We start from the raw sequence: 18,310 nt of genomic DNA, 5'->3' as shown, positions 1-18,310 counted from the left end.
GAATGCAGATGCAGAACAGAGATCACAGTGATTTTCATGATTTTCTTCCTAATAAAGTAATAAGTGAATCCCTGAAAAGGAAAATCTCATACAAGAACCCATATATGATCCATCTCTTCCTCCCTGCATAACTGACAGCACTATGTCAGGCAATAGAAAGTATGTAGGCTGGCATTTACCATCTGTCCAGGACTCGTGAATAGATGCCTTCTGCCGGAACTTCTCTGCCAGGTGATCCAACCTCTCTAGCCTCCGGATCTCATTCAACAACCACTCCTCATAGCCCTTCTCAGCCTGTTCTAGGCCACCCCAGGCATTGTTTATATCCTAGAGACAGGAGCATGGGAAGAAGTAGAGGTGAGAAGTTAGGGTAGAAGTACTTCAGAATTATTCCCAGTAGGCTACACAGTTCAAATTGGTTGGAGAGAATGGATGTGGGCTTTTAATCTCAGAGGGTTGTGCAGACAGGTCAAGAAGACAAAGTGTCAGACTTAAGATAAGCAGGTCTAGCAGTAATCAGGATATTCTTGTCTGCATGAGAGAACCTCTCTAAACATTCCCGCACACAAAAATACAGCAAAACTCAACCATTTCTGAATTAGAAAGAATGAGAGGCACCCAGACATCTCCTCACAAGGGCGTGGAACTTGTGAAGAACCTCAGATCTGGGTTAGAGACGGAGGAGCAATGATTTCTTGCACCTCTCTTATCATGGACTTACTGAACTGTATTCTGTGGGGTTCCTACTACAGAATAGTTCACTCTGAAGATGGACGTTGCTCTGCCCACCAATAGACATAAACAAGTCTCATTTTTTAGAAACAGCTTGAGTATATACTCAATTACACCCACTCACAGAAACCATTTTCCCTTCCGAAGGCATGAAGGCTGGCCTGTTGCTGAGCCGTAGCTTGGTCTGCAAGGTGTTGAAATTGATCTCAAGTTGGCACTTCTCTTGGACTTTGGGGGGCTTGTGCAGGCGGCGGTAGTCCCGGAAGTCCTCCAGTTTCTGCTGCATGGCTTGCATGGTGTTCTCTGGTGCCCGGTTCTCCAGCCAGGGGATGGTGCGACGGATCCACTCCAGCAGCTGAAAAAAGCAACGTCAAGAAGCCTTGAATTGAAACTGTGTTAAAACTACAGGTGTTGGTCTGATCTTACTAGGGAACATTTACTTTTGTTTGCTATCATAAAGATTCTACCTACAGCAGAGACAGTAAAGAAAACCTTGCCAGCCTTTCTGGGATTACATATTTTTTCCTTTATAAGCAGCCCATTCCTTACCACAATGAGTAGTACTGCTTGTACAGCACTGCCAGTACAACAAGTTCAGTCATAGCTTTCACACAATCAGGACCAAACAATGTCCTTAGACTGCACTAAAGCCTGAGAATTTTGCTGGGCTGTTGCACAACTAGAGGATGCTGTAAGACATACTAGCTCCAGAGGTATCTGAAAGGAGAAAGCAAGTTGCTCCCTCCAGTTATGCTTTTCTCACTCTAGCTGCTTAGAAGTCAGCATTGCCCTTTGAGTTGTGGAGCTGGCAAGGTGGTGACAAGCAGTCCATAGCGTGAGTGAAGTAGTGTCCTACACTTTTAAACCAGGCTGAAAACAGGTTTGTGGGCTATGTTTGACCTATGTTTTCCATCTTTCCCTCCACACTTATCTTCCACAAACATATTCCAGACCACATTTGGTCACTTCTGGAGTTTCACTGATGTCAGTCTGTCAGCCTTCTCCATTAACCAAAGCAGCCTAAGACTGTATTGTACACAGATTCTTTCCAATTATCAGCAAACACATATTTCTTTCCTCAATTATCTACCTCTTGACTTCCTTAGATCCAATTCCTGACTTCTGCACTATGCTGGCATACAATTTGTATGAAAGATATCATTAGACATATATGCAGTCCTGAGCAAGACAAGTCAAAACAGCTTGATTTTTCCTTAAAGTTTATTATTGTTGTGGCTAATAGATGAGAAACTTAAAACTGCTATATGGGAATTTTTCACTTAAAAGCCAATTTTTCTTTCATTTTTCTCAAGCTAGAAGGGAAAGAAAAAAGATTCTAGGAAAACACTGCCCAGGATTAGCTGTAAGCGTTAAATGCAATTCCTTTCTACATAACACCACCCAGAAACCAACAGCACCACAGACACCTACATCACTGGCCAGTTTTTCATAGTCTTCCATGAGCTGTTCATTCTCTTGGTTGACTGCCAGCACCTTGCAAATACGATTTGCTGCTGTCTCCGCCTGCCAAAGAGAAGAAAAACAGGAGAAGGGGAAAAATGTGAAAAAGTTATAAACCAAAGCTTGCTGCTTAGCTTCCTGCTACGTACCTGCGGGTAAAGTCTCCTGATCTTGGCTCTTGCAGCCTGTCTGTACTTCAACACATCTGTCCTGATCTCTCTGCATGTTATCAGAACTTCTGTAACGCTTTTTTTTCCCCTTCTAAGGAGAGTACATTCCTTCAGAGATTCTGAGCTTATGTGATCCCAGCCCTGTGTGTTGTGAGACAGCCACATTTCTACGCTTTTTCAGAAGCTGCTCTTGCAAGACTGCCCTGCTGTTTCCTACCAAAGGGACCCCAGCTACCTCTTTACAACAACAGTTTCTGTCATCATTTCCACTCCTCTCACCAACACGCAGAGCTGCAACACCAGGCACCGCATGGTGTCAACGTGATGGGTCTCTTGACTTACTTTTACCTACGGAACATAATACCTATCTGCATAGAATCATAAAATGACTTGGGTTGGAAATAACCTTTAAAAATCACCTAGTCCAACTCCACTACCATCAGCAGGAACATCTTTCACTAGATCAGGTGAATACATATATCAGACTTTGGAAATGTTCTAGATTTGCTTTGAAGATAAAGTAGTAGATATCCTTGAATTTCAATTCAACTCAGCAAAGATGTCTTCCAGCATTCCTTGTATTTCTGGCACCCATAACAGGACGATGTCCTCCAGCATCTTGCTGCATGACACCTCCCATTCAAGTTCTTATGATTCAGCTGAAAAGAGGATTGTTTTTTCCCCTTTCTTGGTAGTCTTTCTGCTGACTATCTCAAAGTAAATCTCAAGGAAAAAAAAAAGAGCCTGTTGTTACTACATAGCTGTTGGGTTTTTTGTTTTGTTTTTTGTTTTGTTTTTTTCACATTATGGGACCAAAACCTGTCTCTCTGCAGAGAGCTGGACATGTTAGAACATGAATTTTGAATACAGCAATGCTCAGAAAAAATCCCAGCTATTAGCTCAGGGGTTAACAGCCTGCCCCAGAGTGCCACAAGTGTTTGGCAAGGGCAATATGCAGCAAGCTGATTCTTGTACAGTGTTTGTCTGTGGATCTGTGCAGCTCCCCTTATCAATATTTTGGCAGATGTAATGCTGTAAAGCCTCAGAGAATGTGGCCCTGTGATGGATGTCAGGAGAGTGTTCAGCACCCTCTTACTGCAGCACAGCTATTGCCCTGGTGCTTGTGTAGGTGCTAGAGCTACCTATAAGACCCCTACAGAGGAGTTCTCACTGAGCCACAGAGATCACATGGAGATGAAGAGGAGAGCACATGCCAGCACTACAACAGGCCAATTGTCAATTGTGCCCTGTCTTAAAACTCTGTGCAGGAGTGATGCCAAAAGAAGCTTTGCTGAGCTTATAGCTGGCAAGTTTCAACCTCTTTTTATTTGTAAAAGGCCTTTTATTATCTGTTTACTCAATCTTCAAGGCTGTTTGAAAAAAAAAAAAGCTCTAATTTTTGCAGCTGACGTGAGGCAGCAACAACAGCAATAAAGTCACAGGCTATATAGTGACAAACACATTGCCGAAATCTCAGGGGATATGATGATCTAAGCCATTCTTAAGAAGTTCTAAAAATGTATATTCAGTGATCTGCCCGTTCATTAAAGTCAGTCAGTTAGCAGATACACAGATATTAACTAACTAGAAACATATCAGAGCAAACTGTACAAGAGAAAGCCATTTCATTCCAAAAAAATGCTGTAAAACATGTAAATGATGGTTGTATTTCTGAAAGCTTGTACTTTGATCTGTTTTTTACCAAAAGTTTGTACTTTAATAGGTAACTTTCTGTTAGTCAGAGAAAACCTTACAGGCATGGGATCTGACAGAAAAAAACCAGGCTAGAGTCCTACCATGATGCACCTAGTGGCTGCAGGGGACCACAATCACAAACGTTCATCTCAGTCTTCCCAGGAGAGGAGCTCTCTGTGTGCTCTTAACTCTCCATTTCTTTTTTATACCCTTGGAGCTCACTGGAACAGCAGCCAGCTGTGCAGGAGGGACCCCATTTGGCATAGGCACATTTACATCTATCTGACAATAGATTTATTCCAGCTGCCTGGGACTGTGTGTGTATATATGTGTTGAACATCTGTCCAAACACAAAAGCCCTCTGAATGTCAGCAATTACGACATTATTTGTATTACCCTAATGGTTGACACACAGAGGCCAATCTTCTTCCTTTCCTGCACCAGCACTAGCTCCTCTGTGGTTCTTGCCTACTCCAGACATGCTGGAGGCATGGGGCAGGACTGTCAAGATGCACCATCCTGGGGTTTGAAGTTTGCATAACTGTATTCACCAAGGACTTGTGCGATCTGATTTGCTTTGGTACAGCATGGCACTGACACATTATACGACTTTCTGTCAAACATCTGGAGGGCAAGCCTACGGCATTCTGCTTGATACTGCACTGCTGTGAGATGTGCATGTCCTGTTGGGTAGGCTCAAACAGAAATATGAATAGCCAAAGAATAGCAGAAGGAGCAGTAACTTCTCTGTTTTTTGTCTTTACTGTAACCCTGACCTGGACTGCTTAGGTTGGATGTGGAATTGTGTCTCTAGCTCTTGGTTCCAGGTCTCTTCTTACAGAAGGATGATAAAGGAAGGCATTCCCACAGAAAACTACCTAGGGAGAATGCCTGTCTGCGGCCCTCTGGCCTCGGAGAATCATCCCAGAATACTGTATGTCAAACACAATCTTTTCACAAAATGGTAAAACATTAGTTAGAAATTTTCACCCCCAGAAATCAGGTTTACAAAATATTAAGCTGACCAATAGGAAACAATCATGCATTTAGTGTGAAAGTCAGAAGCAGTTAGAAAACAAGCAAACCAACCAAAGCAAGTATACCTACAAATATATATATATATATAACAAAATGGCATAAAGAAAAAGCAGCCATCTACACACACATCAGGCTGGGGACCCTGTACCTTCAAAGGCTCGGTACAAGAGAGTGAAAGAAGCAGAAAGCGGCTCATGGGACTTCCCCTTCAGGACTGGTGGCAGTAATGAAAAATCTGAATGAAAAATGGAGTGATATCACAGTCAGTCACCTAACCGTGCATGAGGCAGCAACATGTTACAAGACACTGTGGGCTGGGGCTTGCACTCAGTCGTCACTCTGCATTTGCCCTGGGATTTGAATCTATCACTTGGCAGCTGGCTAATGTATGGCTGGAGAGCTTCAAAAAGGAGATGTGCTCCTCCTGCCAGGTCACTGCTGAGGTGCTGGACCATCAGGCTTACTAAAAGTTTAATTAATGATTAGATCTATAATTTTCCATATAAACAAGTTACACCACTTGGGTTTTAAGAAATTCCACCACTAGTTTTTGCCCTGTCTACTTGGTTCAGGTCCTGAAGCAGAAGAAGATTGCTTTCAGTTATCCCAGCAAACCTAGCGTCCATCTGAACTGCTGAAGAGAACATGGGACCTGCTAAGCAGGTTTCTAAAGGGCAGAATGGGCACAGATAGAAGAGAAGTGGATTGAAGAGGGACGTGGCCACTTCTGCAGGCCACTACCCCCCTCGCATTTGTGATTTGCTCTTTCTTTAATCAGGAGTTCTTTGGGTTAAGCATGGAGGAGTCCCTAAGGGACACCTGGCAAACAGCAGGCCTTACCACCACAGCATGAGTTCTGAGGATACAATTTTCAGAGGCAAGTATCAGATGGATGGAGCTTGAAGCCTGGTGTTAAAGGTTTTGAACTATTTACAAAGCAGTATCCCAGTGGAAAATTCATGTCTATATAAATCATGCCAAGTGGGCAAACGTACTGCACTGCTGTGGGATCTACTTCCAATTCATTGGAAAGCAGACAGCGTCATTAATATAGACAAAACAAGGCAGGGAACAAAAAGCTTGACCTGAAGAGCTGCTCCCTGTAATCTACTGCCTGTTTGCCCTCTGAAAGCAAACATGAACATGGTATCTACATCAACAGTGAACCATTAGCATCATGTTGTAACAAAAGAGATGGAGTCTTTCTGGAGTCAAGCTTTCTGCCCTCAAGCTGGGCAGCACATAGACTGTGCCTCAGGTAGGAAAGACCCAGTGAGAGAAAGAAGTTATGGAAATAAGGAGATTTTACATCCTTTTTAAAATGAGAAGGATCTGGTCTTGAACTTTGGATTTTATTGTTTCAAAGCTCACAGTCTGAAGTTGGTGATCTTGCAGAAAGGCTGCAGCCCCATCAGGCTGTGGCTTGGGAAGAAAGGCGGGAACTTTATCTTCCATTTGAAGGACTTCAGGGAAATAGATGTTTTGAAGGAAGTTCATCCAAAGAATGTGACTGTGAGTGACTGATTGGTTCCTCTGAGGACAAATGTCCCAGTGCCAGGCAAAGAGATTGGAGTAACAAAGAAGCAGAGGAAGCATGACTGAAGCTATGGAAATGGGAAAAGCAGGGGAAAGAAATAAAACATACAGGTAGTTTGGGAAAAAATGACCACAAATTAAAAAGAAATTGAGAAGTGAAGGTACTTAGGTACCTTAGCTCAAGGCCTGGTAGTAATGGACTTCATGGCTGGAGCACAAAAGTGCTACAAAAGATTCTACTGCTAAGTAATCAGTTGATATGATACAATCTAGGAAAAGAGACCTGAGCTATTGAGGGCTGAGTATGAACAGAAGGCAGGCAGCGCAAAGGGACCAGGCTGCAATGTGCCGGGCCAGGCTGATCTGCTTATGGTACTTCTGGAGATGAATCACCTGGCCAGGGTGAGGCCCAATAGTCACTAACATGATATATTGACTGTCAGGGCAGACATTCTTCTTTCTATGCCAACTTCATCAAAATGCTTTCTCCACCACTGAGTATGACAACTGAAGAGAAGGAGCTGCTCAAATGTGTTTGAAAGGATATCTAACCCACTTCTCCAGAAAGGCTGGAGCTCACGCATCCAAATGCAAGGCTGGATGGGGCACAGCTGAGACTGCTGAGCTGTGCCAGGCAGAGGGGCTGGAGCTATCTTTGGTGGAGAGAATCAGTGGGCATGGCAGGGATGGGGAGGGGTTGTTAGCAGTAAAGTCTCACCTTCTGTGCCCCTGAGAAGGCGTGGTAGTAACATGAAACATAGGTCATTATGGCCTTCTCATCCGGCCTTAGCGTGCCTATAATATCTGTGCAGAGAAGGAAAAGAGGTTGAAAGGATAAAGTAAGAAGCAGCACATAGAATAAAACAAAATAGTCATGGGTGGCGTGAGAGAGGGGGAGAAAACTTCCCATCATGCATTGCAGGACAGGCCAAACAGATTTCCATGCGGAGAGCTGGGAGTTCGGATCAGAAGGTGGCTAGCAGCGTTGGCTTGTGGCTCGAAGCGGCACCCCTGCTCCCTTCCCCTGAGTCCAGGAGAGTCCTGAGTGAGGATCCACGCTCTGCACATTCACAGCTGTGGTCCGAGGATATAAAACGGCTGCTGGAAGGTTTCAGCATCCATGCCCAAGGCCTTTCTGCACAGCGGGGAGCTGTAGAGATCAGAGCCTTCCTACGCAGTGCAATTCCTACACAATGTCTGCTCTGCTTCCACGTGCACCTACAGCACTGAAGTAAGGACAGCTGCTTGGTTTTGGTGAGAGATGTTTACAAGGTCTCACCTGCAAAATTTTTTCCTTAAGTGACTAGTTACCAACAGGAAAATGGCTAAGCCAAAACCAGGAAAGACTCAACTGCCCCATTTCCAGCATGGTGGGTGAGGAAAGATTAAAAGGAATTAAATGAACAAAACCAGGCATCTCAGTCATGATAAACAGTGCTCTCTTCGCCAATCACCACAGAAGTACTCATTAGACATATTCTGTGAGACCCAGGTGAACTGGGACTGAATTTGTGGTACAACTCGAGATAGCAGCAGGTTCGGACCTTGAAGCTAGGGTGTGGGAACCTGCAGTGCATAATGTAAAAGACAGTTTTGGATATTCACTGAACCCTACATAAAAACACTAAGTTTTGTGTCCCCATATTTAAGAAAGAAAACAAAAAAAAGTGAATAGATATTAGCATTTATTGCCAGTGGGGTCAGCTTGCAGTGTCCTGCTCAGCAGAGCAATCTACAGTCCCCATTTATGAAATCAAACATCCTAGCTCAGATTTCCCAAGAACAGGGGCTGCAGCTCTTTAGTCATCGGGGCAGTAGTTTGGAAGGCAAATGGAGAAGGTAGAGCTCCCTGCTTTATTGGGCTCTCTGTGCATGCCAAGGCATTGGCATATGTAAGTGCCACTGGAACAGGAACATTGACTATAGGAAAGTGGGACTGCCTGGTTGCTCCATGTATTGTGTCTGGGGCACCACTTTGAACCAATAGCCAACTCTACCAAAAACATAATAAAGATGCCCGTAGCTAGAGAGGAAAGAGAGAAAGAAAAAAAGGTTTGGACATTAGCAACGGCACCAGGTGTGCTCTGTGGAGGGAGCTTGGGATCCTGCGATACCTTCTGGGCTCCTGAGAAGGCGTGGTAGAAGCTAGAAACATAGGTCATGATGGCTTTCTCGTCAGGACGGGCAGTTCCAACAATGTCTGTCAAAAAAAACCTCACGTTAAGAGCATAATCAACTGATGGGAGGAATGTAAAGGAAGGGGAGAACCACAACTGTCCAGGAGGCCTGGTGGAGTATATGCTTGTCATAGCAACTCTTGAGAGATTCCCAGCCTTCCCCAGAAGATATGTCTCTCTCAGAAGTCAGGATCACCCCAACCTCAAGAAGTAATTGCTTCTGGTGTCTGGCCAAGCTAATGCAGTCATATGTCAGCATGTCTCAAATCAGAGCACATCCCTGTCCTGAGAATATTACTGCAAATGTTTGGTTGAATCAATCCAAACTAGCAACGAGTTGGCATGGGTTTTTATAGATGTATTATACTGCAATTCCTTCATGAAGTTCTTCAGAAAAGATCCTTTCTCTCTTCCATTCAGTGCCCTCATCCTGCATTTCAACACAATGATGATTTGAATTTCAAAATGCCCTTCCATTAGTTCCAGGAGAAACTCAACACCTCCAGAGATCAGAATTAATTGCGTAGAGGAATGTGTATTAACCCCAGTCTGTGAGTGAGGAGACTGATCAAGAAAGAGCAATTGGAGCTCTTGTAAGTGACCTTCATCATCACTGTTAGACTTGCTGAGATCTGAAGCTAGATACACTTATTTTGAGGGTGGTTTTAATCCTACAGAATAGCAGGAAATGCTCCAATCTACTCCAGAAACCTCATGATCTTTTGTGATCTCAACATAATGAGAATAGGGAAAGCAATTCATTCTTGGGGATGGAAAACACTGCCTAAGAATATGAACATCCTGATTACTGAAATACACGTTGATTGGGTTCAGTCATCCTTATCCCATCTTTCTCTTTTGTTCCTCTCTCTCCTTTAAAAAAAAAAAATCCTTTAATTGCTTCTCCTGTCCAAATCAAGCCTGAAATAAAGCTTCTACCATTGAAATTAGATGGCTTCAGGTGAACAGCCCCCAAACCAGTGAATTATTTTAGGCTGTTGTTTACACTTCAGAATTACAGTCTTTACAGTCTATTGCCAAGTCAGTCCTAACAAGGCTCAGAGAAGTAATACTTGCTGTCCCGAGTGGTCTCCGGGAAGCTGTCACAGTCAGTAGCAAAAGCACCTCTGAAAAACATGGATTTCTCCCATGGTCCCAGTTAGTGAGGGATCTTCAGGCTCAACACGTTCAAGTAGTCAAGAAATAGTTTATAAAACTTGTATTACACTCCCAAAAGAAAAGTCAACAGCAGTGTCAGAAATAGCTCAGAAAGGAAAAAATTCTGGAGGCAAAAGGAACACAGTCCTACACCATACATTATCTCTGTATTATTTCTGATTCTTGAAAGGAAACACTTTTGTCAGCTGTGGACACAGCCAGTTGTTACTCATCTCTTCCTAATGAATCATCCCCAGGTTAAAATCTCCAAAGGTACCAAACTGAGACAACTGAGGGGCATAGAAGGAAGAGGGAAGCAGAACATATGATTAATCCATTGTAACTTTTTTCCCATACATTTAGTAAGTAATGATGGAAGGAGCACTCAGGCTATGGAATTCTTGTGCAATACAAATCTACCTAAAATAAATGGGAAATTCCCTGAGAAAAAGCAAGTTAACACCCACTGCATGTACTTTACCTTCTGCATCCAGCATCTTGGGGATATCCAGATATTTTTCAGCTACATCAAAGGCTGTGTTTAGATTAGTGAGAGGATCATCCTGAGAAAAAAAACAGAGCCACAGAATCAGCACCAACTCATAACAAGGTTCTCTCAACTCATAACATTTCTCTCAAGACAGAGCAATTGTGCTTGATTTAGTTCAGGTAACTCAGCTGTCCAGACAAAATCACATCTCCTCATGTAGCAGGATGAAATAATTAGCTTTCTTTGGAAAGCAGAGCCTGGAGATTCATGATATGATAATAACATAGAATCTTTGCACTCTCAATGAGAAAGAATAATACACTTTGTCTTGAACCTAGTTTAAAGTTACATTAGCTTCACATCACACAGACAGTAAATGGCCATATCACACATTTAGATATCATGCTTAGATTAGGTTCTCATCTCCCATTTTAAAGAACTGCAGAGCAGCGTTATCTGCTAGAACATCTAAGCAATACTAAAATAGTAACAACATCTGCAATGTGTGCTGTCCTTAGCTAGTGCACAGTTTGTTGAACACCAGTTGAGTGGGAGGAAGAAAAATGTTTTAACAGATCTCTACAAAATAAATACAAAAGTACCCATTTTGTCTGCGTATTAGTCTTCTCCCTATGCACTGCACAGGACTTGCCATTTCCCTTGTGTGTTTCTATTTTTCTATATATAAACTTTCTGCTGTGGCAGAATGCACTTCAGATACAGACATCAATACACAGTAATCAAATTCTAAACAAAGTTGAGTGTGACATGAGTCATATGACAAAGGTAAGTGGATTTTAGAGAGCTGAACAAGAGAATGTGAAATGCAGATGTCACTGGAAATGAAAGACCTCTGCAAATCGCTCCCAGCATTCAAACATAACTATCAGCAACAAGACATTTAATAACTAGTATGAGACCCTTGCACAAGCCTGACTCCTATAGTCTTTCTGAAATTCCACGGATGACAAAGGACATTTCATTTCTCATTTCTACTGTTGAGAGAAGTGGCTCCTGCTGGAGAGTAGCTGTTCCCAAACTGCTTGCATTTAGTCACCATGTTCGCTAAGAGGATTTCAGGAGGGAGGAAGGATGGAATGTCTCTCTCCATATTGTCAACTGTGACACACAAAATGAGTCCTGCCTTAAAAATTAGAAAATAAAAAGTATAATCTTCTTATATGAACCTTCTTTCTAAACCAGCATATGCATTCTGTTTCTTTTCTATTTGAGAGTATGTGCCTTCAGTTAGCACTGACTTGGAAAATTCAGCTGTGCCTGAATTTCAGTCAATAGGAAACGATTTGAACCAGGCAGCATGAAACATAGAATCATAGAATCATAGAATCACCAAGGTTGGAAAAGACCTAAGAGATCATCCAGTCCAACCGTTCACCTATTCCCAATAGCTCCCACTAAACCATGTCCCTCAGCACAACATCCAGCCTTTCCTTGAACACCCCCAGGCTCGGTGACTCCACCACCTCCCTGGGCAGTCCATTCCAGTGCCTGACCACCCTTTCTGAAAAGTAATACTTCCTCATGTCCAGCCTGAATCTCCCCTGCCGTAGCTTGAAGCCATTCCCTCTGGTCCTATCACTAATGACACGAGAGAAGAGGCCGACCCCCAGCTCACTACAACCTCCCTTCAGGAAGTTATAGAGAGCAATGAGGTCTCCCCTGAGCCTCCTCTTCTCCAGGCTGAACATTCCCAGCTCCTTCAGCCTCTCCTCATATGGCCTGTGTTCCAGACCCCTCACCAGCTTCGTTGCCCTCCTTTGAACACGTTCCAGGGCCTCAATATCTTTCTTGCAGTGAGGGGCCCAAAACTGGACACAGTACTCGAGGTGCGGCCTGACGAGTGCTGAATATAGGGGAACAATCACCTCTCTGCTCCTGCTTGCAACGCTGTTTCTGATGCAAGCCAGGATGCCATTGGCCTTCTTGGCCACCTGGGCACACTGTCGGCTCATGTTCAGCCGAGCATCAATCAATACCCCCAGGTCCGTTTCCTCTACGCAGTCCTCCAGCCACACCGCCCCAAGCCTGTAGCGTCGCCTGGGGTTGTTGTGGCCGAAGTGCAGGACCCGGCATTTGGCCTTGTTGAAACTCATCCTATTGGCTTCAGCCCAGCTCTCCAGCCTGTCCAGGTCCCTCTGTAGGGCCTCGCTACCCCCAGGCAGATCCACGCTTCCAGCCAATTTGGTGTCATCTGCGAATTTACTGAGGGTGCACTCGATGCCCTCATCGAGGTCATCAATAAAGATATCGAAGAGGACAGGCCCCAGCACCGACCCCTGGGGAACACCACTCACGACCGGTCGCCAGCTGGATTTGACTCCATTCACCACCACTCTCTGTGCCCGGCCCTCCAGCCAGCTCCTCACCCAGCCAAGAGTGTACCCATCCAAGCCTCGGGCTGCCAGCTTCTGCAGGAGAATGCTGTGGGAGACAGTGTCAAAGGCTTTGCTGAAGTCTAGGTAGACCACATCAACAGCCTTTCCCTCATCCACCAGATGGGTCACTAGATCATAGAAGGAGATCAGGTTGGTCAAGCAGGACCTGCCCTTCACGAACCCATGTTGGCTAGGCCTGATCCCCCGCTCATCCCGCACATGCCGCATGATCTCCCTCAAGACAATCTGCTCCATAACCTTCCCTGGCAATGAAGTTAGGCAGGCCTGGGCAGACAGAGTGTGGGCATGCAGGAAGATTTCTTTAAGGCACTGGTCACTAGGTAGCCATTGGATTACAGCTGCATGAAACTAGGAAGTCAAGCCCTTTTGAAAAGCAGTTTGTTGCAGCAGGTCCCCAGGAATTAATGCATGCTTCAGGTTGGCATCCCAGAACTATTCATGTTCATTTGGATGAATGTCTCTAGGAGACAGCAGTATTTCACGTACCAAAGGAAACCACAGGCAGAGGCCATCCAAACAAACACAACCACTGATTCACACTTAGTCTGCTGGGACAAGTCAATATTAAGTGAGAAAATGTTGCACACTGTGATGAGCCCAGCAGCTGTCACACATGGTAAAAGCCATCATTTCTCAGCACCACAGAGAACTTGATCTCTACATAGTATCCTTTCAGTAGTGACTTCATCAGATATATCTAAATCCACCTTTCCAAACCTTAGTGGTGTAGCAGATTTTACATATCCTCCAGCCATAAGAAACCACTCCGTGCAATGGAATTACATACGTTGGCACCAGTTCAACACCAGCATACTTGTCTTCTGCACATGCTGTGGAGAAACCACTAAGAATCCAAAGAATAACCAAACCCCTTACCTAAGGAGTTGAGACTAACTGGAATATAACATACCTTGCTTAGTACATATAGACAAGCCCTTAACTCCATCTAGCCCTAGAGGAAGGAAACATAACTGCCTTTTTTTCACTCGAGTGAAAGGTTCTCACAGTCCATGTGCCATTTTCTGCTTCTGTAGCAATGTCATCACCACATGTTTAATTTCAATCCATGCCAACCATGAGTCCACAACATTACTAACCCCCCTGAGAGGGGTGCCTAGTATTACTAACCTATACTCCTTAGCACAGCCCCATCTGTGCAAGCTGCCTGAGAAGCGGTCAGCCTCTTCTAGAGGAAAGGGAGGGGCAAGCTCACTGCAGATAGCTTTCCTATCAGTCTGCAAGAAACAACATCAGAAGCAATGTTGCCAAAGGTTAAAAAGAAACTGTAAGCTAAAAATTGGGAGAGGTTTCCTGATGGGAAAACTTACTGGTCTTGGGCACTCCTAGAGGAAGGGCTGGAAGTCTTAATGTGTGGGAAACTGAAGACTCACCAAGATGATGCCAGCTGACTTCTATTTCATATGTAAGAGAGATGTGTGATCACACAGTCTCTCGAGAAATTAAGCTAAAGATAATACTACTGAAAGCAAGCTACCTAGGGCCAAGACTTGCTCACAGATAAGCAGAGATCTAAGCCTGAGCACAGTCCTGTTACCTCTGGGAATAACTTCCCCCGCATGGACTGTGGAGCTGCTCATCACAGAAGTGATGTTCTTTGCTGCAAAACACAGGTTTCCCTGTGGCTTGCCCAAGCCTAAAACAGGGTCTTGAGCCCAGGGAATTCCTCTGTACACCACTACTTTCAATTCCACACCACTGTACACCAGCTATTCATTATTTCAAATTCCACCTTTCAGTCGACTCCCTGTAAAGAGGGAAAGATAAGTGAAGACTATAGCAGTCTAGGCGTTGTACAGCAGCACTCCAGCACTAGAGCTGCAGGCACCATTTAGTGACCCAAAGGAAGCAGAGCAAAAAAAATAAAAACAAAACAGAATCACTCATCCCTATTCCTTTCACAGCTCAAGCACTGACTAAGATGGGGTTCTCCAGAGGTGCCTCAGTTCCCAGGCTGCCTACATGAACACAGAGTCAAGGAGACACGAAGAGGAGCAGTAACTTGCAGGCTGTCGCTTGATCCACCAACAACCAGGAAATACATAGTTTTCCATATAAGAATTATGTTGTTTTAACTGTGGCAGACTACAACCTTACTCTGAACAAAATGCCTACCTGGCATGTTCACTGCTTTTGCTGACTAAAGACAATCACAGCTCCTCCTCTTTGAGCACAACCCTAATTCATACAAGGAGTCATCTCTCCTCCTCCAGCTAGTCCCAAGTCCCCTCAGCACACAAGGTTGCCATGGCAATTATTGCAGTGTGATAAAAAAAAAGTCTTCTATTAACTAGCATTCAGGAAAGGAGATGGAGGAAAATCAAGAGAGTGTCAGCACTTCTTATATCTGCCAGAGCTGAAGACATTGGGAAAAAAATCCTGCTAGTATAATTCATGTCTTCAGAAACACCTGTAAGAAATTCATCCAGCAGCAATACATAGTCCACATTTCTAGATGGACTGCAGTACATGGGGAGTTTGAGCCACCAGCCAACTGCAATCAGAGCTAAAGGCTAGGCTCTGAGCTAAGTTCTTCCCACCTGTTTGCAGAAGACCTTAGTTCTGTAGAGTTATCAAACATGCATTTAATCTCATGCCTTTAAAGCAATCTAGGCAGAACAAAAATAAAAATGACACAGTAAATCAAAAGGCTATAGGAGGGCAGAAGGAGCTTGAAGAAGGATGTGATAAAGGCAAGAGGAGCACAAACAGTGCCAGTTCCTTTTATCTGACTCCAAGGAGGACAAATCTCTTCCCATCAATATTGATTTTAATTAGAACAGTTACATTGCCTTTCACCTTAAAAGGCCCACAGATAAAACGACAAAAAACCTTTCATTTTCTTTCCCTAGTCTAGTTTTGCTCAGACTTGGCTTAGAACTTTGTTGGTAATGGTGGCATTTACCCAGTTGGGTTTGTCAAACGTTGCTTAGCTGCTCTTATTTTCCAAAGATCAGTCACTGAAAATGTAGTTAGTTCTAATAATTCTCTTTTTTATTGATGCTGTTTATGTAAACACATAGAGCCTTTCCACTCCATTTATTCATCACATACTGACTCCAGACACTAAAATTAATCAGATAATATAATTGACTGCTCTGCAAGATAGTAAAGATCTAAAAGGTTACTGAAAAGCAGATCAGGCATTGTATAATTCATTGCCTCAAGGATGCAGCTAAATTTGATTAAACCATTTACATATTGTCCATTTGCACAGTGATTCAAGAGCCCAGATCTATTAGTGATGGGATTCTATGCTTATTTCCCTATCTAGTTTTGAGCATGACTGCACTTCGTAACAGCCAGCCCACGAGGTCCGATGGCCATGCATATCAGCATCAGTAATGCTCTTGCTGAGATTTCACTAGACTTGTGTGCACAGACACAGTAAAAACAGGACCTAAGCAAACAGTGGGAATGCAAGAAAGATTTGAATCCAGTTTGCTCTGCTCTCACTAGGTCAGAACACTGCTGGCAACACAAAGTACTGAACATTTATTCTCATCATTCACTGAACAGTCTTGTTTCCAAGACACACAGGAGACAAACTCTGGAGCAATTAGATACTGTGTTTCCAGTGGCAATTTGTAAAATAAAACTGAGTGTTAAGGCAAACACTTTTCTGGTGCTTGGCATTTGCATGCCAAGAGATATCCTGCACTGCAGATGGCTCAGTGCTAAGCTGGAAGCATGGGACAAGCATCCAGTGAGGACACCTCACTGAACTTTTGCACTTGATCACCACATAACCAGTTTCAAAACAGTTCTTAGAAAAATTAAGTCTGATCTGACTTGCAAGGCTGTGACATTAGTGCAGAATTAGATTCCCATTTGAGTGACTGAATTCAGCTGTTTTTGCTAATCAGCTGCGACTGGAGCACGTGCAGTTCATTTGAGGCAGTCTGAAAGCAAGGAAAGTCAAGCAGGCAGCTCATTAAGTTCACGCTTCACTGAGAAGTCTGAATGTTCTGATTCATCCCTCCTTCCTCCCTCCTAGTCCTGCAACAGCCAGCTTATGCTGAAGTTCTACAATTATCTGCTTATCAAGCTAATTGTTCTCCCTCTTCGTTTTCAAAGGCCAAGCATTTGGTACGACAAACAAATTGAGCTGTACCTTTCGTAGCTTCCCGTAATCAATGAGCTCCGGACGATGTCTGTGAATTAAAGCGCAGAAACCAAGGCCATCTTTCCAACTGTGAGAGAGATAGAAGAGAGCAAAATGAGAAGGCTCAGCCAGGGAGAGACACGGTGATGGGCAGGAGCATGAAGGAAGACACCAGGATGATTAATCTTGGCTTAGTTTCTAGCTAGCAGTGTCTCTCTAAGTGCTGGAAACGATTTCTTTCAAACCTACAGTACTCTGCTGCAATTAGGACTTGCCCTTTGCATTGTCACCTCCTTTATGCCAGCTCTCTGCTCTGAATGTCTACTACACTGGGGAGCATGCAAGAACAGGTACAGAGCTTGAAAAAAGGCCATAGGAAAAGGCAGACGGAGGAGGAAGGGAATGACTACTGATAAGTTATAACCAGCACTATACAAGCCAATGCTTTGCCTCCCAGCCTAGTCTGGACTTCTGAAAAGAATTGGAATCAGAATTTTTCATTTCAATACTTCAAGGTTCTAAGGCATAAGCAGTCTTGCTTAGCCTGTTACATATAAAATGCTTTCAGAGGACTTCATCCTCTAGAGTTTACAAAAGCAGCACTTGTAACTGGAATGAGGAATTGGGATGTTGGTACTTGGATCCTCCTATAACCTCTGCTTTTGATTTCCTACGTGTCTCTCTGGACTTCTTTGTTATTAGATCTCTCGAAGAAATGCAGTTGCATCAGGAACATTGTTGAATGTAGCAAAAAGACATCTGAAAATAGCACAGATGGTAGAGCTGAGTTCTTGCCTGTTCTCACCTGATATGGAAGTTTTGGATGTTTACATTTTTGTAGGGGGCTGTCTTCCTCTGACACCATAGCAAAAGTCCTTCTTTAGCAGATGTCTCTAAAGAAAGAAAAAATGCACACCAATCAATCCATTTTCTCAGAAAGCAGAAGCATATGCTGGATACAACCAACTTCTCTTTAGGAGAGACAGCACTGAATCATACTTTATTTAACTTCATTTGTCAGAAAATTCCTTGATGAAGAGTCTACTGGAATAGTGTTGACATTTTATATTATATATATTATATATAATATTAATTTAAAATATATATATATAATATTATATATATTTATATTTATAGTGTTATTTTCTTAATGAGGTTCTGTAATAAAGAAACGGTGTTTTGAGATTAGATTTGTAAAACTTGTAGAAGAAAGGTCAATTTTCAGTGCAAGTCCTTGCATCAGCCTGCAAGAAAAACAATAAGATTCCATCATTAAAGTTGACATTCCTGCTTAGCCATCTTTTTGAGCTTCT

General features: G+C 43.4%; 1 protein-coding gene across 10 annotated transcripts in view; it reads right to left on the bottom strand.

The window, feature by feature from the left end:
• The window catches only part of ACTN1 (actinin alpha 1), a gene marked incomplete at both ends in the record, with an annotated part of 80,836 nt that overhangs the window by 15,355 nt on the left and 47,171 nt on the right, over positions 1 to 18,310 (bottom strand). For 7 of the 10 annotated variants that reach the window (XM_079537856.1, XM_079537858.1, XM_079537859.1 and 4 more), the window contains 7 exons: positions 180 to 327; positions 857 to 1,087; positions 2,164 to 2,256; positions 8,747 to 8,832; positions 10,449 to 10,530; positions 17,007 to 17,085; positions 17,803 to 17,890. In XM_079537856.1, the coding sequence (XP_079393982.1) occupies positions 180 to 327; positions 857 to 1,087; positions 2,164 to 2,256; positions 8,747 to 8,832; positions 10,449 to 10,530; positions 17,007 to 17,085; positions 17,803 to 17,890 (807 nt within the window). Of the gene's footprint in view, positions 1 to 179; positions 328 to 856; positions 1,088 to 2,163; positions 2,257 to 7,350; positions 7,437 to 8,746; positions 8,833 to 10,448; positions 10,531 to 17,006; positions 17,086 to 17,802; positions 17,891 to 18,310 lie in introns of all 10 variants that reach the window. The other 3 variants (XM_079537864.1, XM_079537865.1, XM_079537857.1) reach the window with 1 other exon arrangement.

The sequence above is a fragment of the Tetrao urogallus genome (genome assembly GCF_951394365.1).
Source record: "Tetrao urogallus genome assembly, chromosome: 6".
In the NCBI taxonomy this organism is placed as follows: Eukaryota; Metazoa; Chordata; class Aves; order Galliformes; family Phasianidae; genus Tetrao; species Tetrao urogallus.
This window is presented reverse-complemented; position numbering and strand designations above follow the sequence as displayed.